General features: G+C 43.7%; 1 protein-coding gene across 1 annotated transcript in view; it reads left to right on the top strand.

Annotated features, from left to right (window-relative positions):
* Positions 1 to 6894: 6894 nt before the first annotated feature.
* Positions 6895 to 20396, top strand: part of LOC308371278 (low-density lipoprotein receptor-related protein 1-like) — a gene marked incomplete at its 3' end in the record, with an annotated part of 88665 nt that continues 75163 nt past the window's right edge. Inside the window, exon 1 of the mRNA XM_080846123.1 lies at positions 6895 to 7125. Within this exon, the coding sequence (XP_080702249.1) occupies positions 7026 to 7125 (100 nt within the window). The 5' untranslated portion in view covers positions 6895 to 7025. The remainder of the gene's footprint in view (positions 7126 to 20396) is intronic.

The raw sequence follows: 20396 nt of genomic DNA, 5'->3' as shown, positions 1-20396 counted from the left end.
TTTACAGCAGAGATTAATGTGCAAATTGAAAACCAAACTAAAACTTAGTCTGCCCGGGAGTCATTGCTCCTCATGTTGGTTTTCAGTTTGCCCAAGTTTTCCTGTAGAAAGTAGTTTACATGTGGAACAGGAAGTGTCCCAGTGTTTCATTGAATGGTTTATAGGTTGAGATGTATTGGAATGCCTGTCTTTTCCCCACCAATGTAATGTTGATATTATTCCACATGCATATCCTTTCATTATTTGATTATTGTCACTTTTAACAAAGTGGGAAAGGGGAAGAGAGTCCTATCATTGGGGATGGTATGTTTTCTATGAATACTTCTGCTGTGCACTAAGGATGTATTAAATTAAACATTAGTTATGTAGGGGATACATAGTCTGCCAGGCAGCATCGAAAAATGAATCCCGACCGTATGAACAGGACCCCGACATGCAGCAGACTTGCAACGATAAAAGACATTCTCTTGTAGGCGGAAAAAAAAATTGTTCTTCACACAAATAGAACTTTAAAGTTTGAGGTGTTGCATAGCAACATATTACTTACTGATTTTAAGTTACAATGAATTTGCATGGGCCTTTATAAAGAAATATAAGACCTCCAAACGTTTTGCAACTTTCTGAGGATGTGGATAATAAAGTGTGTTCCCTAATGTATACCCCCAAACCCCATATACTACAATTGTTGTAAGAAAATATAATAAACACTGTGTCCCTAGTAAGTCCTCTATCTTCTTATTATCTCAGCATAATGTACATTACTGATTAACACATCCACCACTTCTTCAAAAAGTCTGGAAGGAACCACTTCTTGCCTCCCTTCTAACCACCACCACCATCAGATGTTTAGGAAAATAATGAAGTGATTTAGTTATATAAAATCAATATTGCATACAATTAGATTATTCAATTTAATTATTCAATATTATTGTTACTGAATATTTGCTCAGGAGGCCGTTATACCTTCAGTGGAGGCGTGAGATGAAAACAAGAAGGCCAGTAACTTCATTGTAATTCAAAAAATACACTTTTTGGTACTTTTACCACCGGCTTTTCAGTACTGTAGAAATTCTTCATATTACATAGCACGTATTATAGCATAGTACAGTAAATCTTTATACTTTAAGCAGCGGTGTTAGATGCATACAAGAAGCACAGCAGTTTAATTGAAGACTTGGTACAGAAGCACAACAGAGTCATTCAATGGAGCCTTGTTCTTGTCCAGCCATCCATTAATGTTGTAGTCCACAGCAGGGAGGGGTGGGTTTCTGCTTTACCCTTTGTTGGTTTGGGTTTCTCAAGGCACTTGTTTTTACCAAGATGGTGGTCATTCAGCATGATTCTTGAAGGTGGTGTCTGAGGCTTTAGGGAACATACACTCCTCTTCAAGGATGGAGAAGGTGAAGTTCTCATTGGTGAAGTTGATCCACAGCTGTTCCAAGCTCTTGAACTATCCATAACAGAATTGTTGACCTATTTAAGAAAAAAAACCTATTAATGAAGATATGATGACACCATAAATAAGCACGGTTACCCATAATATCTGATACATTATCTAATACACAAATGCATAGATACCGTATCTGTGGTACTGTTTGGCCTTTGGTCACAAGCTCTTTTCCGACCTTCAATCTGGGGTAGCATAGAGCCTTCAGCATGTCAGAAGAGTTCAGGGCCATGAGGTAGGCCATTTTATCAGCTACCAGATGAAAACAAACGGTAGTCATCATCACTCATTACTTCATTGAGTACTGGCTGTTACTGACTTGGATTTGAGAGCTCGGAAGGAATGAAGAATAAAGGTACATAGAGAAAGATTGACAAATGTCTAAATATTAACAGGATTATGTGTCCATGGGGAGATTAGATTAAAATGGGCCAGAGAGAGTATGAACGTTTTACTGAAATATTTGTGCAGGTTCCATTGCTCACCCTCAGAGCCGTCAGGCTCAGCCTGCTCCTCTCTCTGCTTCTGCCCGTACTTCATGTTCCCATGATGCATCACAGTTCCGCTTAGCTTGTAGATGCCTTTTTTCTCCCCAGTGGTGAAGCCCAAAATATCTATTGCAGTCTGACAGGATGAAATAGTGTATGGGTTGATTAGATTCCTGTTAACTTTGCTTACGTTGTTTAAATCTTACATCTGTAGCAATAAACTCCTCCACATCGTTGATACTCTTGACAGTTATTTCACCTTGACTGATCATAGGGAAAACATATGGGTTGGTGGTGATTAGAAGGGCCTCGGAAAACAGAAGAAAAATATCATAAAAAATATCACAGAGGCTTACATAGACCAGTATTATTTGCATTTTATCAGTTCGTATCCCAGCTTTATTACCAATCAGCTAAGGCTTGTGTCCAGTCTGAAGCTGGTAAAAGATATGATAACTCCTCTCAGCAGACAGTTGGGACGTCACTCTTGACTTCTCTAGCAGATCTGGCATGTGACATGACACATTTTAAATAATTAATACCCTCATTTGTTTTTATCCCCCATGCTATCTTGGGTAATGCAGAATTCCTACTCACATGTCTCAATATTAGCCAAGGCCAGTTTGCCACGGTAGCCAAAGTGAATCCTGATTAATTCTCCCTAAATTGGTTCCAAAAATGTTGCAATTTGTATTGAAAAATAAATGATCTTCCTTTTCCAACATTGTGGAACTTGTATGTCACAGTTTGTCTAAGTATTTCAATATATACTGTGTATGTGCAGTACATACAGGGAGGATTTGTCATTCCTCACAGTCTTGGCATTACCAAAGGCCTCCAGTAGAGGGTGCAAAGATCTAATCCTCCAGTGACCGCTAGATAGAATATCAAGGAATTTATCTGTGATTGCCGAACATCCCTTCTCAGCATTGTATTTCCTACCAACCCAACCTCGCCCCCCTGCTCACAACTGTAGGGAAACTAAAAGTAGATACTTAAGTCAAAAGATAGCTAATCTTCTTTTGAGGGCCAAGCCAAGAAAATAGATGAATGCCGCCAGTAACAAAACAAAATATATTTATGCATATGTGTGTACACGTTAACCCTCCTATTATCTTTGGGGTCAATTTGACCCCATTCAATGTTTAACGTCTCTAAATAAATGGATTGACATCCTTTTTTTGCTTCATGTTAAATTACTTTTCCTAATTTAATGGGGACAAGTGGCTTAACACAAAATGAACATGATGATATGTTGTTCAGGCTGTTTTAATTGTATGAAATATATAAAAAAAATATCAACATTTTACACACATTGTTACTATTCTTGATAACAGAAATTGTTTTCCATTCCAAATGTTATAGATAACAACAATATGTACTTACAAATCATATGAAGCCAAGAAAACACCAAAAGGATATCTTTTTCCAATTTTAGGTCAATCAGTGAGATTTTATGGTGACATGGTGAAATTCCTCCATTGTCACGTAACCAGTATTCAGGATGTATAAGGGGGGTGGGTGGGGGTTTTGTTTTATTTAAATGGCTATTTAGGTAGTCAACATACAAACATAAAGTACCTGACACATAAACTTGGGTAAAAAATTGTATTATTATTATTTTTTGGGAGGTTTTTCAAATTGACCCCAAGGATAAAAGATGTTAGTAAATTTGCAGGTAATAGGAGGGTTAAGAGAATAACGTTAATTCATGGCTGACTGGGCTTCGCAACAAGTTACCCAAATGGATGGAAAACTAAAACTACTCATTCTACATGTGTACATTTTAGCATGCATGTACTGTAAAGATCCCTCAGAGGAAAGCAAACCTGCTTGCCATTGGTGGTGAAATACTCAAAAACTTGTTCCCATCAGATGTGTCTTTGCATTCCCGTATCCTGTCAGACAGGCAGATCAATATGAAAAGGTCTGAGGCACCGCTGTGCGCTAAAGTGTGGAAGTCAATCGTGATGGAAAGGAAAGAGGTGAAGTTTCACGCTGGTCCCCCTTGTGTGTCAGTCAGATAATGATTAGACTTATTAGGCCCACCGCCTTCATTGACAGCTATGCAGCATTGAAAAAATAAAATTGATTAAATAGATGTTTGGTATGACCCCTCATGCTTTGAAAAACGCAGAGAATGATTTTTTTAAATGTTACATGGAGTTCTCTCACCACTCGAATTCTGGTTACGCAATATGTTTTGTACAACTGAACACGGAAAGTTTGTATTTGAGTTCAGCTATTTGTCCTTAGCCATTCATAATTACTTTGAAATGAACTACCTTGTTTAGCATACTCTGCATACTTCATGAAATATTTGTGGCAGTGGATTCTAATAATCAAACCATGGTGTCTCATCAGTCTGTTCACTCTACCGACAATTTCATGAACACTTCTCGAGTTATGCTTTTTTACCCACAACAGAGTGCAAGAAATCTCCTTGTATTGATTTCTTCGATACAACTTCAAAGTGGGTCTGACAAAACCCTCTTTTGCCCCCTAAAGCGGCGATAATGGCGCCATCCTTAGTATTTTTTTATGAACGCTGGTTTAGGATTTACTTTTATTCAGTGTTTAAATGAAGCTGAAATACAACCTAGCATTGTCTTATAGCCCATTGTCTTTCAGTGGGCAATTTGAAATTCACAGTCATTCCTAGTGGCTTTCCACATAAACCCCTTTGGTTGCACAAGACTCTGGCTGGCTTGGACTGCTGCGTAAGCATTTTGTCCCTTTTTTGGTTGGCTTTTGGGATAATTGCCCCCTAATGTTGCCCCTGCTATGTGTCAGCCCTCTTTTCAACAGAACACCTCTTGAGGACCTCTCTACAGTCCCGGGGAAGCGTGACCGTTATTTCCACAGCGCACATGTTTGTTTGTTTGGATACTTGCCTGTGTGCTTACACAGGCCTCAAATGTTGGGGTTTTGGCACAACACAATCACTCATTTAGAGGAGAACAAAAGGAGTGAGGAATAATCTGGTGGCAGGACGAACTCGTTTCACTTTGCAGGGCCTGCCGGTAATCCCAGACACACAAACATGCCATTTGTAGACTTAAACAATCCAACTGAGGGCGGGGGATATAAAGATACAGGTACCATAAGCCTCAGGCTGAGTCGGTCTCTGTGTGTAAACCTCATGAGGAACGTTGTGGTTGATGGCCACTTTTGAAATGATGCATCTGCTCCCTTAACTCCCCCGTCAGCATTGTATACAACAGCTTTCCTGCTGCTTAAAGAGAATACTTATCTGTCATTTTTGGTTACATTTATGCCACAGTTACTTATATGCAAAATACCAACTACACATTTGTCTATTACATCTATGACATGATATACTGTATATGAACAGTTTTAGAAAGTCTTCATAAAGAAAGTCTGCATGTTACAATAATCATATGAATTTGAAAAAAGTATTTATGGCATTATGTAACAGTGCTCTGTATTTTGCAAACATTTGTTGTATTCAGTATCCCATAGATGGTGCATATACTGTACACACTAACATAAGAAGTGTCAACATTTTTCGAAAATAGCCATGTTTTGCTGGCACTCATATTTTACCACAAAAGTTGCCTTAAAGCATTTGAAGTTTCCTCAAGGGCTTTTGCTTGGGGGTCAGTGTGCTGCAGTCTGTGAGGGTGTCTGTGCGGAAACTGCTCTCCAGCTGGACCTTGTCTGAGGTCCGACTGTGTTTGTGGCTGATTTATGCTTCTCAGGCCAAGACCTGGGCCTCGACCCGCTTACTAAACCCTTTCATGGAGGCACACAGGGGATCAGAGGGGGGAGAAAAGATCTGCCCGTAAAAAGGAAAAACTCAGAGAAAGAGAGAGAGAGAAAGAGAGAGAGGAAGGGAGCATGGTGTGGATGTCTTTAATAGGTTATATGGTGTTTGCAAGGGAAATCACTTCTGGAAGGTTTCCTCTATTTTAGGCAGGGTGAATCAAAGAGAGTCATACTAACAAGCTGGCCATTAGTGGTTATACTGAGAAATAACTGGACATGGCCAAGAAGCTGACATTGTTTTCTCGTTGCTGCCAGTGAAACGTGTGAGAAGCTAACCCAGTCTGTTGTGAAATCACATCAGTTTCAGTTTTAAGTGTCTTACAAAAAGGCTCTGTATCTTCACAAAAAAACATGATATTTTTCTTTCATAAAGGAAGAGTGAAAAGACATACTCGGTATTAAACCAAAGAGAAACAACGTTTTCGGGAATTAAGAGGAAATTAACTTTATTAACTAATGGAGAGACCGATGTTATGACCAAATTGATCATATTTTTTTTTTTAAATGAGAGGAATATTGCACTAGTACACGACAAAAGTGCCTGTCACACAGGGACGTGCAAAAGTTTTTTTTTTAATTACGTTCCCATTTACAGCGTCCGCTCAAAGCTTTTTCTTTTGATTCGGCGACACCACTCTCTTCCACCTTTGTACCAATCAACGTATGCTGCGCTTAATTCGCAAAGGAAAGATGCAGCCAACCATTGGTGTCGCTGACGTCACGCGTCAGTCTTGGAGTTAAGGGTTGCATCTCATTTAGAGCTCAATTTGTGTTACCACCAGCAACAGAGGCGGCGAAGAGTGTAGGGGGAGATTGCTTTCCCGTTTTTTTATTTTTTATGGCACGAACTGTTTCGTCCAGTTGTCACAGAGAACAAAGGAGAGGATAACGGCTTATGGTCTGAACACGTTGCTACCTAACCGCCTTCATTCCCTCCTCTCTCTGCATGTGGAGCAGATATCCAGGCAAAGCTACCTAATGATCTGTGCAAAGAAAGCCCAATTTTAAGCATGAATCAGAGGAGCCCTTAGCCGCCCGGGGCTGGGGAAGCCGTGGCTCTTTTCTCGCTTTTTGTGAGAGACTATCTCTCCTCTGCCGGCAAAGTGCAGTTGGAGCTCTGTGTGAGGACGTGTTTAGGGGCGCTCATAGAAGGGTGCATCGTCCGGGGGATCTGGAGTTCTGCGCGGACGAGGCTCCTGCTCCTGCCGCTGACGGAGCAAGCAGCTGGGTCTACTGGAGTTCGCGGGGCACCCCTGATTTTTTTTTGTGTGTGTTAGTTTTATGTTTTATTGTCAAAAGCCATGATGCTGCGCTATACTGCAAACCTGCTGGTGGCTGGATTGTTCTTCTTGGGATTTTTGCACAGTTTTGAGGTGATTCTTCCTGCCAGAGCTATTGACGGTGAGTAGCCTATAGCCCGCCAGGTCTGAGTTGTTTCAGCTAATAATAGCTAGTCTGATACGAAACATTTCGCATTTGACATTTTAATATTGTCCTTAGGAGATGTTGGTGTTGTCTGCTGAGTCAGTCGTTTGCTTTACCTCTTAATGCAGCTCACGTTTATCATATCAGTTCTTACACTTCTTTGCTCCAGCAATCAACGCTGTGCTTTGGGAAGTGAAGTGGCTGAAGAAATGCTGAATGATAAACTGTCTGGATTTACAGCAGACATCGGTTGCCATCTATGCAAATGACCGAAGACGGACTACATGGCTAGGAGTACTTCTGTCGGTTGTGGAAATTTGGCACAATGCATCCTTTGTAGCACAGTCGTTGAAGACGTAGCCCGTCGCGACACATTGTCACATCTATGCACACATCGGAGGGCTAGCCAGGTCATTGGAAATTACCTGTCTCCCACACGCATCAGTTTTGCAAAGAGGGCCGTCAGTTCAGTCTCCACACAACGCTCCACACTTTACCACCAAGTCTTTCTGTGCGGTCGATGTTTTTTTTTCTCTCCCAACATTGTTATTAGATCGCGTGATGTAGGCTACGCAGTCGCTCCTATGTCAGTTGTGGTGAGTGAAATGTACATTTCTTTGTTGTAGGAGACAGTATTTTGTCAGCCTATGATTGGCCTGTTTGGATAAAGTAGATCGGCGGCCTGAAAAAAGAGCGATAGCCTACAAAATATAGTCATGTCATGACTTTGACTGGCTATTCGGTAAGCGCGTATCCCCCTCAAATACCTGTCACTCTGTCAGTGCGTTGCAAGCCAGACACGAGAGTAGCCAGGTCGTAAAGGCAATCTAATCAGATTCACGGTTTCTGTGCGACGTTGACATCGTATTAGTGTTCTGTTGGTAAAGAGATGCCTGTAGATTTTGCAGCGGTTTTTAGTTGCGTTACCAGCACATGCCTCCTAGAGGCCTGCCACGATTCCTCGAGCAGGCTACTTTCCCCCCTGAACACGTTTATGGGAATGACTCGAGTAGAATCTGAAAGGCAGCCGGCACATTTGGATGCACAGAAAGTAATCTCTCTGCTAGAGCAGCCGACATGAGCTGAAACCTAGGCTACGAGGATAAATCACATGGGTAACATTCAAGTTAAAAATTGAGTGGTAAGATTGACCGTAGCATTTCAAATCCCTGAACACCCGGGGCTTATTAAAGCATACCAGGGCAATATGACCTAGGCCACTCATATCTTTAATATATTTTGAACGTTCAGTTCCATAAATTATGACAATATTGGACATGGCATTATTCCCCAGTAAACCTCCTAAGACTATAAGCTACACATTTCCTCCGTCAAAATTAAATGTTAAAGCCATTCATTTTTCTACGTCTCCCCAGACCGTTACAGGGCAGATTCAACAGGCGGTCGACTGCGTACTCTGCACACTTTCAAGAACTCGTTCTAACTCAATCCTGACGTCTGGAAACAATTAAACGTGCGCGCCCCCGAAAGTTTTGTAATGACGACGAGGGCGGGTTCATTAAGGTGTCGGGTTCTCGGAAACGTTGGTGGGTCTACTTAATCCCCCACGATATTGAAAAACTGAAAACTTTTAAAACGTCTGGCCATTTCAGACAGATTTCTGGAAAGAAAACATTTATGAAGACTTTGCATCAGTAGCCCTCTTTGCCTATTGCCAAGCACCACACAGGCAACATCACAATAATCCCTTCTTTACCCTCCAGAGCAGATTTTTGAACGAAAATCTCTGCCTTTCCCATGTAGAATTCATATGGCTGACAGTTCTTTCTCAGTTTTGTGGTGTAAATGTGGACCTGGTAAAAAAAAACCTTTAGGTGATTTGTGCGTCCACCTTAAAGGTAGTGATTTGTATGATAATTGTAAAGAGAGCATAATATGTTAGAGTGTAGTTTACCTATCACAGTTGGACCCAAGCTGAGGGATAAAGAGCTAACATGCCATCTGTATGACATTACATTTTTACACTTATATCATTTCCTTGCATATCAGAGGTATTAGAAAACAGATAGATGATTACTCTGGGCGCTGTCCTGATTAATGGATTATACCCTGTCCTGGCGTCTTTGCTGCTAGCTCTATCAAGACCTTGACAATATTTGTTTTCATTCAGATACATTTATCTTGATGATATTGAATATTCTACTGGACAGATTCTGGAGTGGAATTGAGCATCTCCCAGCCACCCACACAGATATAAATTGGACTTCAAACAGTCTTTGTTCCCAGGAGAAAACCTCATCTTTAAGCCAAAAAACATTCCTCCCCAGTATTCGTTAATGAGCAGACCGCTGAATCAGACCCACATAAAGAATTCTCACACACTTTTATAGACAACAAGTAGGGTGAGAGAATTCAATACCTACCACAAATAATTGATCAAATGGGTCTAATAATTGCCATTTAGAGTGTTTACTGCCGTTAGAACGAAATTATGAAAAGATATAACAGTTTAATAACTTTGGCTAATAAGTGAATTTCACACTTGCATATCCAATACAGATTGTTGTTTTTATAACTTCCAGGTCATCATGTTTTAATGACCTCAGGAATACAGCTTTCTGAGAGTCTGGTTTCTCAGTTGCTGGAGCTCTATCTGTCGCGTGTGTGATAAGGTGTCATAAGTTGATCTGCCCCATAGGTGCCTGTCAGACTCAGGGACCTTGAATGAGAGGATCCTTTATCTGGAGTGCTTTATTTACAGACAAACTCTAAAGAGATATGTGGTTGGAACAAAAATAATAGTTTTTCAAAATCACTGTTTGTGCAAGCCCTTGACAAAGTCACAGAGTGTTTACACTTTGTGTTGTTTCTTAAAGGACATCAAAAATGAAAGTAAACCTGTTCAGAATTATTTTGTAGTCTGCAGAGAATACTGCGTGTCTTTAAATTTCACCCAAAGCATGGCTAGTTTGAGAAAAGGGTTCGTCTAGTTTGTATATAAAATGTCTTGGTACCAAATACTAGGATCACTGTTAAAACGGTGAACCAAAACCAGCACACCTACTTAATTCAGCACACTCTCGTAACACGCCTTCGATAGGTCCACTGGGATTTGCAGCATCAAAGAAGCAAGCAAGCTCTGCCCGGCTGCTATTTCTGCCCCTGCACGAGTGTAATAGTTGGGCATGAGTCATGACTTTATGTGCTGGAGGTTGACATGGAGAGTGCTGTGTTTGTGTTTACAGCCACTGGTCATGGAAAGGCAGCGGGTGCTACATCCGGTAGCACATGGGGCATGGGGCCGTGTGTTGGCGCTGGGGCTCTTTGCGTGGTCTTTCACGCCGGCAGCAGAGGAGGGGGGGAGAGGGGATTTGAGTGTTGTGTGAGAATATTTTAATGAAAGAATGCTGCCTTTAGGTTTTATGACTGTTTCACTGGGATGCGAGATAATTTGACATTTCAAGCATGTACGTGAATGGAAAGAGAAAGTGCGTGCGAGAGAGAGAAAGAGAGAGAGAGAGAGAGAGAGAGAGAGAGAGAGAGAGAGAGAGAGAGAGAGAGAGAGAGAGAGAGAGGAAGGGAGGGGGGAAGATGCAAAAGAAAAGAAACTGCAGAAGAGAGGTCAGGAAAGGAGAGAGAGAGCGTGTGTGAAGACAGTGACACAAATTTAAAATATAAAGAGATTTTGGGGGGGATGGGGGGTGCAGTGACAGAGAGAGAGAGAGAGAGAGAGAGAAATGAAGTAGAGAAAAAGTAGTTTCCTCTTCTTGCTCCACACCTTCACTACTTATTCACTTATTTAAAACATCTCCACGGAGAAAAAAACATTAATCTTAGAAGTATGCACGGTTAAAGGAGGAGGGGAAGGATTGTGTTCACTCTCTCGCTCTCTCTCGCTCTCTCTCGCTCTCTCTCTCTCTCTCTCACTCATACTCGCAGTCTGTCCCTGTAAGCTCCAGATGTAGCTCCGCTTCTCCAAGTGCAGTATCACATAATGGAGCAATTCAGGGTGAGGAAGAGGTACAGTGTAACATGAGGGAATTTGACAGGGAAAGGATAAAGCTGCTTCTTCCATCTGTGTCTAAAGTCTTTACTCACTCTCACTCTCACTCTCACTCTCTCTCACTCCCACTCTCTCTCTCTATCTCTCTCTCTCTCTCTCTGTCTACGCCCATCTCCTCTTTTCAGCTCAGTCCTTCATCCAAAGCGACTTAGAACAGCTTACCTCTCCCAAACCCTCTACTTTTATCCCCTGTTCTGCAGTGGTTCAGCCAAAGGGTTTCTTTTAACAGCCCCTTCGTGGACACAGATGTACATGGAAAGTAAGCTCCAGAGGGCCTGGCAGTTCTAGACAGAAGCGGTTTTGGGTCATAGTTGTGCCTCCACAAGTAGGGCTGCTTAGTGCAGGACTGTAAAGAAACTGGTAGATTGGGTCAGGATTTATATATTATGTCAGTATTTACAGTATGTGGTTTGCCAACACTATCCTGGTAGGCCTATGTGAATGTGGCGCGTCATGGTGACGTGCACAGTAGTTAATTCTGTTTTGGGAACTTTTGGCACTATGGCTGTAAGTCTAGAAAGCGAAACGGACCTTAAAAACAACAAAAGACAGATGATACAGACTGGACACTCCATGTGAGGAGTCTTGTTGACCTCCCTTTGAGAACGCATGGATGAAAATGCATACTGTTCATTTTGTGTCTGGTGTTGTTCCTGGAGCCCGATAGATGTGTGTGTGGTCACTGTTCATATGTCGTGCCTATGCTGCCCTGTGAAGCCTCAGAGGATATGTGTTATGTCATGGTGGTGCGCTCCGTAGCTAATTCTGCTCTGGGAGTGTTCGGTTGGCGTCCTGGATGGGAGGTGGAACTGATCTGAGGCTGAGATCAGCTGGGCTGGGATTGGACGGCACAGCTGGAGAGGGGCGATGGAAAGACTTCGGTCAGAAGGGCCATAGCTGTGACGTTAGTCATCTGGCTTGAGAGAGACGGAGGGAGACAGAGAGAGAGTGTGAGGGCGACAGACAGACAGACAGAGAGAGAGAGAGAGAAAAATATCAGGCAATCAGAGAGCTCAGACAAAGGTGTTTTTGAGTGAGTGATGGAATAAGGGAGGGGAGGGAGGTGTCGGAGAGTATTCGCTAGGGAGGACAAGATGGGAGTTTTATGAGTTGAGATAACAGGGATGACCAGATGGATGTTGGCATAGAGAGGAGAGGGTTTTTGAGTGTTCACAAGGGGAATGGCTGGCTTTGGCTGGTAAAGAGGGGGGAGGGGGGTGGGGGTGTCAAAGGGAACCTAGTCTCACATAGTCAGATGTATATACGCCAGACATATATTAAGTTAACATTTATGTCTGGAGGCAGCGATGACGAAATGTAGACTAAATGGGAATAAATATGACGTTGGCGGCATTTGACATTTCAAACTTATCCGCAAGCCTCCTGAGGGTGGGGCTCAAAGGAGAAGGCTAGAAGTACACAAACTGGCAGAAGCGAACTGTTGGAAATTTACTTTCTAACTGGCTTCAATGGCCACAATTTGAACTTGTTCACCCCAGTGTCCACTGGTGGTGTTGATGTAGTCTAAAAGAGGTGTGGAGACGGCAGTGGTGGAGGTTGAGGTTGAGGTTCAGGCAGGTAGGGGGCACATGGGCTGTTTTTCGTTTCAGTGACATTTGGATGGACCTGGCAGAGGGATTGAGAGGGGGAATTTGTCTTCACACGTCTCCAGTCGCGCGTCCTTGATGGGAATCGCAGAAAGATTGGATAGTTATGAGCCAATGAGGAGCTAAAGTAGACAAATGACTCACCTCGTCAAGGACACACAGAGGAAAAGCCACAGAGCTGAGACGTGGCCAGGGGGAATTGTCTCTGTGTGCGTGTGCGTGTGCGTGTGCGTGTGAGAGCTGTCTACGGAGGCTCTCTCTGTCTGTTACGTCTTGCACTGACACACACACACACACACACACACAAACACAGTTTGAAGAGTGTGCGTGCGTGCATCTGTGTGTGTGTGTGCTTGGTGTGTAATTGTGTGCATCTGTCTGTGTGTGTGTTTGTGTGTGTATCTGTTTAGTGTGGGCATCTGTCTATGTGTGTATCTGTCTGTCTGCGTGTGTGTGAATGTTTGTGTGTGTGTGGATGTGTGTGTGTGTGTGGGCATCTGTCTATGTGTGTATCTGTCTGTCTGCGTGTGTGAATGTGGGGGGTGGTCCTCCTCCTTCTTGTCCTGAAGGCAGGATGGCTGAAAAAGGAAAAAGAAAACAGGCTTGTCTCCATGTCTGTGTTTTCATAGAGCCTTGCCAGAAGCCAGACAAGCCAGCCGCACAAGTGAGTGAGATGCAGTGTGTCGGTACTCGGCTCGTCAGCCTGATGCGCTGATTTCCTGTTAGTTGCCCTTGAGATGGAGACCCCCCCCCCCCCATACACACACACACACACATGTCCCCCCAGGGATGTATCTTATAAAAACTGAGGGAGAAGAAGAAGCAGAAGAAGAAGGGAAGGAGAGTATTAAGACTGTGGTTCTTAGGGTTCTTAATATTTTTTCACAGTTGGCCTCCTCTTAAGGTCTGTGTCCTCTGAAAAAGATTAAACTATTTCGAAGAAGCAGATACAGTGAGTTTTCTCCTAATGTCTTTGCCAAGATGTAATTGTGCAACTAAATGGTTAGATATTGCTCCCTCTAATAGCCTCTCTTTTGAAGTACACTGATAATGTACTGCACTGTTTCTCTGCCTGGTCCTACTGTGTTATTGTAGACGCGCCTTGACTCGACAGATTCTTATTTTTTGAGGCTCTGTGTTTGAACAGATGCCAGGTTTTGACCTTCAGACCTAATTTCCATCAATTTCAGACTGTACTTCTGTTGCTTATACTGTACATCAGCTGATTACACAGTTCCCTATAGTGGGCATAATATAATATCACCTGGCGCCTGCCCTGGTCCCTGGTAGGGCAGTGTTACTTCTGCAGGACAAAACATTGGAAGAAGACAAATAGTGTACTGTGGATTCTCAGGAATCGTTTCTTTTTCATATTAAGAAAATCTCAGATTTCCGAGTGTGACAAGTGCGAGTTAAACTTGTTGATCTACGGGCTGCCTCCTTCTATGGGGTGTTTTGGGGTTGGGCAGTGCCTCATAGGACATCAGTAAACATTTCCCGGTAGTAAAACCACCCCACACGTGGGTGCGCTGTCTCTTTGAAATGAAGTCATCCTTGTTTGGGAGAGACTAGACTACGCACCCATACTTAAGTGGAACATCCTGGCCATCCTGACTCATTCAGATGGTTATCCGTTCCCCACTGTTTGTCACCCTGACCCACACTTCTCCCGGGCAACACCCCTTGGGTTGCCGAAATAGCCCTCGCTCAGCCTTCCCTGGAGCCATCTGCGTTTATAGCACTGGTCTGCTGGCCCAGACGTTTGTCCCTCCTCAGCCACCATACCCTCTTCATAAACACAGCATAGCATATATAAACGTTGCCTGGAGTGCGGCAGCTCAGTCATAAACATGGCAGGGTTGCAAACTCATTTTAACACTGCTTGGAGCAAGAATGGAGGCTGAGGGATGCAGAGGCTTTTAAAGTCTACTTTGCTGAGATTTCTATGTTTGGGGGAAGCAGCGTTGACCGTCAGCCTTCTGTCACTAAGGCCCCCGGCTGTAATTACCCTCACTCCACTGCTCCGCTGTGAGCGTGTGAGATTAATATGGGCCGTTTTGAGACCTTGCCAGCCAGCCAGCCAGCCCGCCCCCCCCCCCCCCCCCTTCCCAGCGTCCAGCGTGTTTTGGTGGCCAGAGGCGTTTCAGCAAAGATGGCAGGGCTGCTGCTGGCTGCCATGGTTTCACACCTGGCCAACATGCTGTACAGTGGTTATTATGGGATGGATGACTTGGTAACCCTAGGCACTGTAGGGCAAGCTGTCTTCAGGGGAGTGTGTGTGTGTGTGTGTGTGTGTGCGTGTGCGTGTGCGTGTGCGTGTGCGTGTGCGTGTGCGTGTGCGTGTGCGTGTGCGTGTGCGTGTGCGTGCGTGCATTAGGAGTGGTGGGGGGATGGCCAGAGGTGCTCAATTAGCAGTGCTTTGTTATCCTTCTGAAGAGAAGCTTGACACCTGTGATGAATGGAGATTTTATGAAGTGAAGACCAGTGAACCAGTTTGTCAGTGCTTTGTGTTTGTATGTCACATTAACCTTGCTCTGAGATACACACAATAAATGAGTGCTGCTGAGAAACGCCTGCGGATCAGCCTGGAATGATTTATCTTTTTCTTTCCTGTCTCTGATTGAAATAAGATGAATACTAATCAATACCACAAGGAGTGTAATTAGAGTGTAATTAATAAATATATTACCGGCACATAGAGTTATTTTTTGCAGTTTCATGCAGGGAAGAGTACAAACACATTAACCTTCTCAGAAATCATTTCACACTGCAATTAAATACTGTCATTATTTGATGAAGTCCAATTAATCAGCGCAGTGGTTTGAAATGGACAACCCACTGATATGACGGACAAACTGAAATAGGATTCCTGGATCTCCTATCTGAGAACTTCAGAGTTACAGAAGCATAACAAACTCTCACTCACCCACTGTCTGTACCTGACACATGCATACACACATTCACACAATTACTCAACAGACACACACATTTCTGGTTTGATCTAAAATGCATGATTTTTTTCTTATATTACTTGGCAACCCGTGGCTCAGCTGCGGCTCCCCGGCAATCTCAGGCAGTTTCAGGCATTCGCCGTGCTTTAGTGAGCTCTTCACCGTGCTTTAGTGAGCTCTTCTGCATGCTGAGCAGAGCGTGTTCTCGAACACCCTAAGACTGTTTGGGACCCTAAGACTGTTTCAGACATCCTACTGAATACTTATGTGGGAGGTCCGTGTGGAGGAGAAGCCTTGCCTGAAGAGAATTAATTTGTCTCATGAGACTAAATGGAGACTCCAGTAATGGGTGTTCCATCTAATCATCTCCCAGCTCTCGATTCAGATGCACACCTGCATTGAAGCAAGGCCTCCTCCACATTGCTCTGCAAATCTTCCCACTTTCTCCTTCTAATTTAGATGGATTTTGTCCGCTCTCTATCCCGGCCTCCCCCATCACTGCCAACATTAGCAGTAAGCACAATCCAGGACACCGCTAAGTGCACAGTTTTAAGAGACGGCGCCAACAGACCCATGTTGGGATGAGATGGGGCAGGTGTGCCGTCGTTTTTCAAGGGTCCCATACCTCATCAGTTACCTCGAGCAGACTACATTTGCATGTATTCATTTAGAGTATTCATTTCTAGAATCTTCTGTGGAACATAACTGACATAACTGACAGTTCAGGGTAAAGGTCTACATTTTACCCCTACCCCTAACCTTGGTGTGGTTAACAAAATATTTAGTCAATGACATGGCTGTGCCTTTCCAAGTCCCAGAGATGTTACTTGGGAGCTTTTTCGCACAGAACCACCATAGCAATATATATATATCTCAATATAAATATCTTGGATTAGATATCTGAAATACTTGGAAGATGCAAACTTCCACAGTAGAATGTGTCTGAAAATGCCTTGCCTGAACCACAGATTTTCAAAGCAAGGCAAAGTACTCTGGTCCTGAAACATTCCTCTTACAAGCATAACCGAAACCAATTCAGACCCCTTAAACTGAGACTGCCAAATGGTCCCGTGCTTGAACTCGGGAGTGGTAGATTGTCCTAAACTACGGTGGTCATCGAAATTTAAATGTATACAGACAGAATGTTATTACTCTGCTTCCCTTAATGGCTTGGCTTGGGTCCTGAGAAGGCATGTGTGTGGATTGATAGCATCTAGTGGCACTTGACCCGCAGAAAAACACACACACAACACTTCCTCAGGAGTGGGGTTTGCTCAGCCGTGTGCCATTATGTTTGGCAGCAGTCTCCAGACATGAGCGCATTCCAGCTGTTAATTCTGTAACTCCTACATATACGTATAGGCATAAATATACACTTACACACACACTTACATACCTATAAACATTGCTTTATCAAGATAAAAAAAACACACACACACATGCACACACACACACACACACATACACACACATACACACATATATTCTTATTGAACTTAGAATGAATTTTTCAGATCTCTGTATCCATATCACACACACACACACACACACACACACACACACACACACACACACACACACACACACACACACACACACACACACACACACACACACACTTATTGAACTTAGAATGCATTTTTCAGAACTCTGTATCCATAACACACACACACACACACACACACACACACTGTATCCTTTGATCAAATGCTAATGGTTAGTTCCTGTCATATAAAAACACTAAAACATCCTTCTACCCTCTGAAAATAAATAATAATAAAATTGAAAAAAGAAAAATAACAGCATCAAACTTTAAAAAAAGGATTCATTGGAAACTTGTGGCATTATCATAAAACACTTACCGCAGCCTCCAGTCTGCATTTTTTTGTCTGTTTTTGTTTTGTTGTTTGTTTTTGGAGAGCGTTGGAGGCGCTTTTATGGCTCACTGTAGCGGGCCTTATTTAAGAGGCACAGCTGGGACATGAAACACATTTTTCACTTTTTTCACTTTTCTGTTTCATAACGTGACAAATTGAGAGGGACTTTCTCTTTTTCTCCTTCTCTTTTTTCTTCTCCTCTGCTTTTTTTCTCTCCTTTTCTCATTCTCCCCCTCTCTCCGTCTACAGTCCACAAATCGAGTGATATTTAGTTGGTTTAGGGAGAGCGAGAGAATGGGAGTTAGGGAGAGAGAGAAAGGGAAAGGAGATAAAGACAGAACAGAAAAAATAAAGAGAAAGTATGGGAATACATGGGGAAGAGAGAGGGGGGGGGGAGTCAAAAATAACAAGGGATGAGGCACTTGAAGAGAAGCAGAGAAAAGAGGAGAGTAAGGGAGTGACCAGAGAACGAAGGTGAAGTGAGGGAGTTCTCAGGCCAGGACTCCTCATGAGGCTCCGCTGAGGTCAAACGTGTGTGTGTGTGGGGGGGGGCTCACACATGAGGCCTGATCCATGCAGGCGGAGGGGGGGCTCACAGAGAATTGGGCTACATTGTGGGCCCCCTGTACCCCTACCACTGACCTCTCCCCCTCTCTCTCTCTGTCGAACACTCTTTCTCTCTCTCAATCACTCTCTCATTCTCTGTCTATCAATCTCTCTCTGCCAAAATCACGCTGTCTCTCTCTCCCTCTCTGCCCTGGTCTCTCTCTCTCCCTCTACCCCTCTCTCCCTCTCTCTCTCTCCCTCTCCCTCTTTCTCTCTATCTCCCTCTCTGGCCTTGTCTCTTTGTCACGGCTGTTTGCGTGGTAATTACTGATCAAACTCCTGCCCGTGCTCCAGTAAAAGCACCCAGGCGGAGAATTCCTCTGACCTGTCCCAGGGTCTCCAAGGTTTTAATGACCCAACCTTCTCCAACCCCCACCCCCCCACTCCAACAACCCCTCACCCAGAGGCCTCCCTCCATCAGACTCCCCCGAACATTCTCAGATAAAATGGTGCCATGTTGATGTTGTTGTTCTTTAGTGAAAGATAACGTGCTTGTTTTGCTCCCTTTTTCGTTCATCCACAACTACATGTTTGGCTGCCTTTTTAAAGACATCAGTGTGTTTGTGTGTGTGTGTGTGTGTGTAACCATGAACATCTCTTAAACCGATGATCCACTGCTCAATTTCTTTCTGGAGGTGCATCCTGTGGAATTCTAATAATCGATAGATTGCGTCCGAGTTCGATTTGACCCACTACCTTTGGCAGAGAGAGTCTTTAATTTGCCTGTTAGACAGTAGAGGAGATAGACGTGTGATTAGGTAAATAACTGGAGCTCCTTGTGTGGCTGCCCTATCAAATGACATAAACTCATCTACTCAACACACACTCACTGTAGTGTTGCCCGAGTTGCTGTATGCTTAGGGTTTGTCACAGTCAGTTAAGATTGTTTTTTTTATAATGCATGTATATTTGACTTGGCAGTGGAACCAAACAGTGCTTTAGGTTACATAAATACATGGTGTAAGTCCTTCCGTGGTGTGGGCCGAGTGTCTCTGGAATGGCTTGTTTAGGGTGACGAATGAGCTCCAATGAGCACCTTTCAGATTTGTCAGCAAGATTTTTCGATTTCTGGATATTTGTCAAGACCTCACAACAACTGGATTTTTGAGGTCTACTGGTTAGGGTTTCGGGCTGGTAACCCAGGGAGGGTGGCCGGTTGGATCCCCGACCAGTAGGAAAAATGTGGGCGGGGGAAGTGGTAGAGCACTGCTCTCTCATGCCCACATCCACGGCTGAGGTGCCCTTGAGCAAGGCACCTAACCCCAATCACTGCTCCCCGGGCGCTCAAAAGCAGCTCACTGCTCTGGGTTAGTGTGCTTCACTGTGTGTATCACTGTGTGTATCACTACCCTGGATGGGTAAAATGCAGAGATAAAATTCAGAGTGTGTGTGTGTCACTTTCTCTGCCGTAAAAACAGTCACTAGTCACTAGGGCTCATTTCCATTTTCCATGTGCATTGATGCCCCCCCAAAAAAAGAGCTCGCTCAAGCAAAACAACCCAGACTGGTGCTGGTGCTGCGACCTTTATGAAGCTCCAGAATCAGCAGGAAAGTCTCTTTTTCTCCGTTGCAGTAAGCAGAAGCGCCGATACAACCCAAAAATAAGGGTCATCAGTTTGGGCCCTGAGCACTGATTAGTGACCCTGTCTTTGCCATCTAAGTCTGAGTGGAACTGCTGATGTCTCCTCTTGTTATTTGGCTTGGCCCAGCCAGCGCGGCCGTTTATCGCAGTGTGCTTACTCTAACGTACATTACTATCTCTGATAGACTAAACCAGGCTGTTTGTCAGAGGCCATGCAGCCTAGTCGCGCCCCTCTAGCACAGACTGCACAATCAGAGCTGGGTGCTCGTAATGCTGGGGAGAAGTGTGAAGAATGCTGGGAGATTTTTAGGCTGGTCCGAGATCATTTGCTGATTAAAGTGTAGGTACAGGGCCTGAGAAACCAGCAAAGTAAAGAAAAGTCCACACACACACACACACACACACACACACACACACACACACACACACACTAGGAGTTTTCACTCACTCTTTCAGTCTCTCTCCCTTGCTTTCCCTCAGTTTGCACTCATTTTGTGGTGATCTGGGTGGTGCATGCATACAACATACATGTTGACACACTCATCACCCTCATTTAGGGAGATGAAATGTCTTGTTATGACTCCCAGTGAACACTTAGCC

The sequence above is a fragment of the Sprattus sprattus genome (assembly GCF_963457725.1).
Source record: "Sprattus sprattus genome assembly, chromosome: 10".
NCBI lineage: Eukaryota > Metazoa > Chordata > Actinopteri > Clupeiformes > Clupeidae > Sprattus > Sprattus sprattus.
The sequence above is the reverse complement of the archived record's forward strand: the minus strand, read 5'-3'. Positions and strand labels throughout refer to the sequence as shown.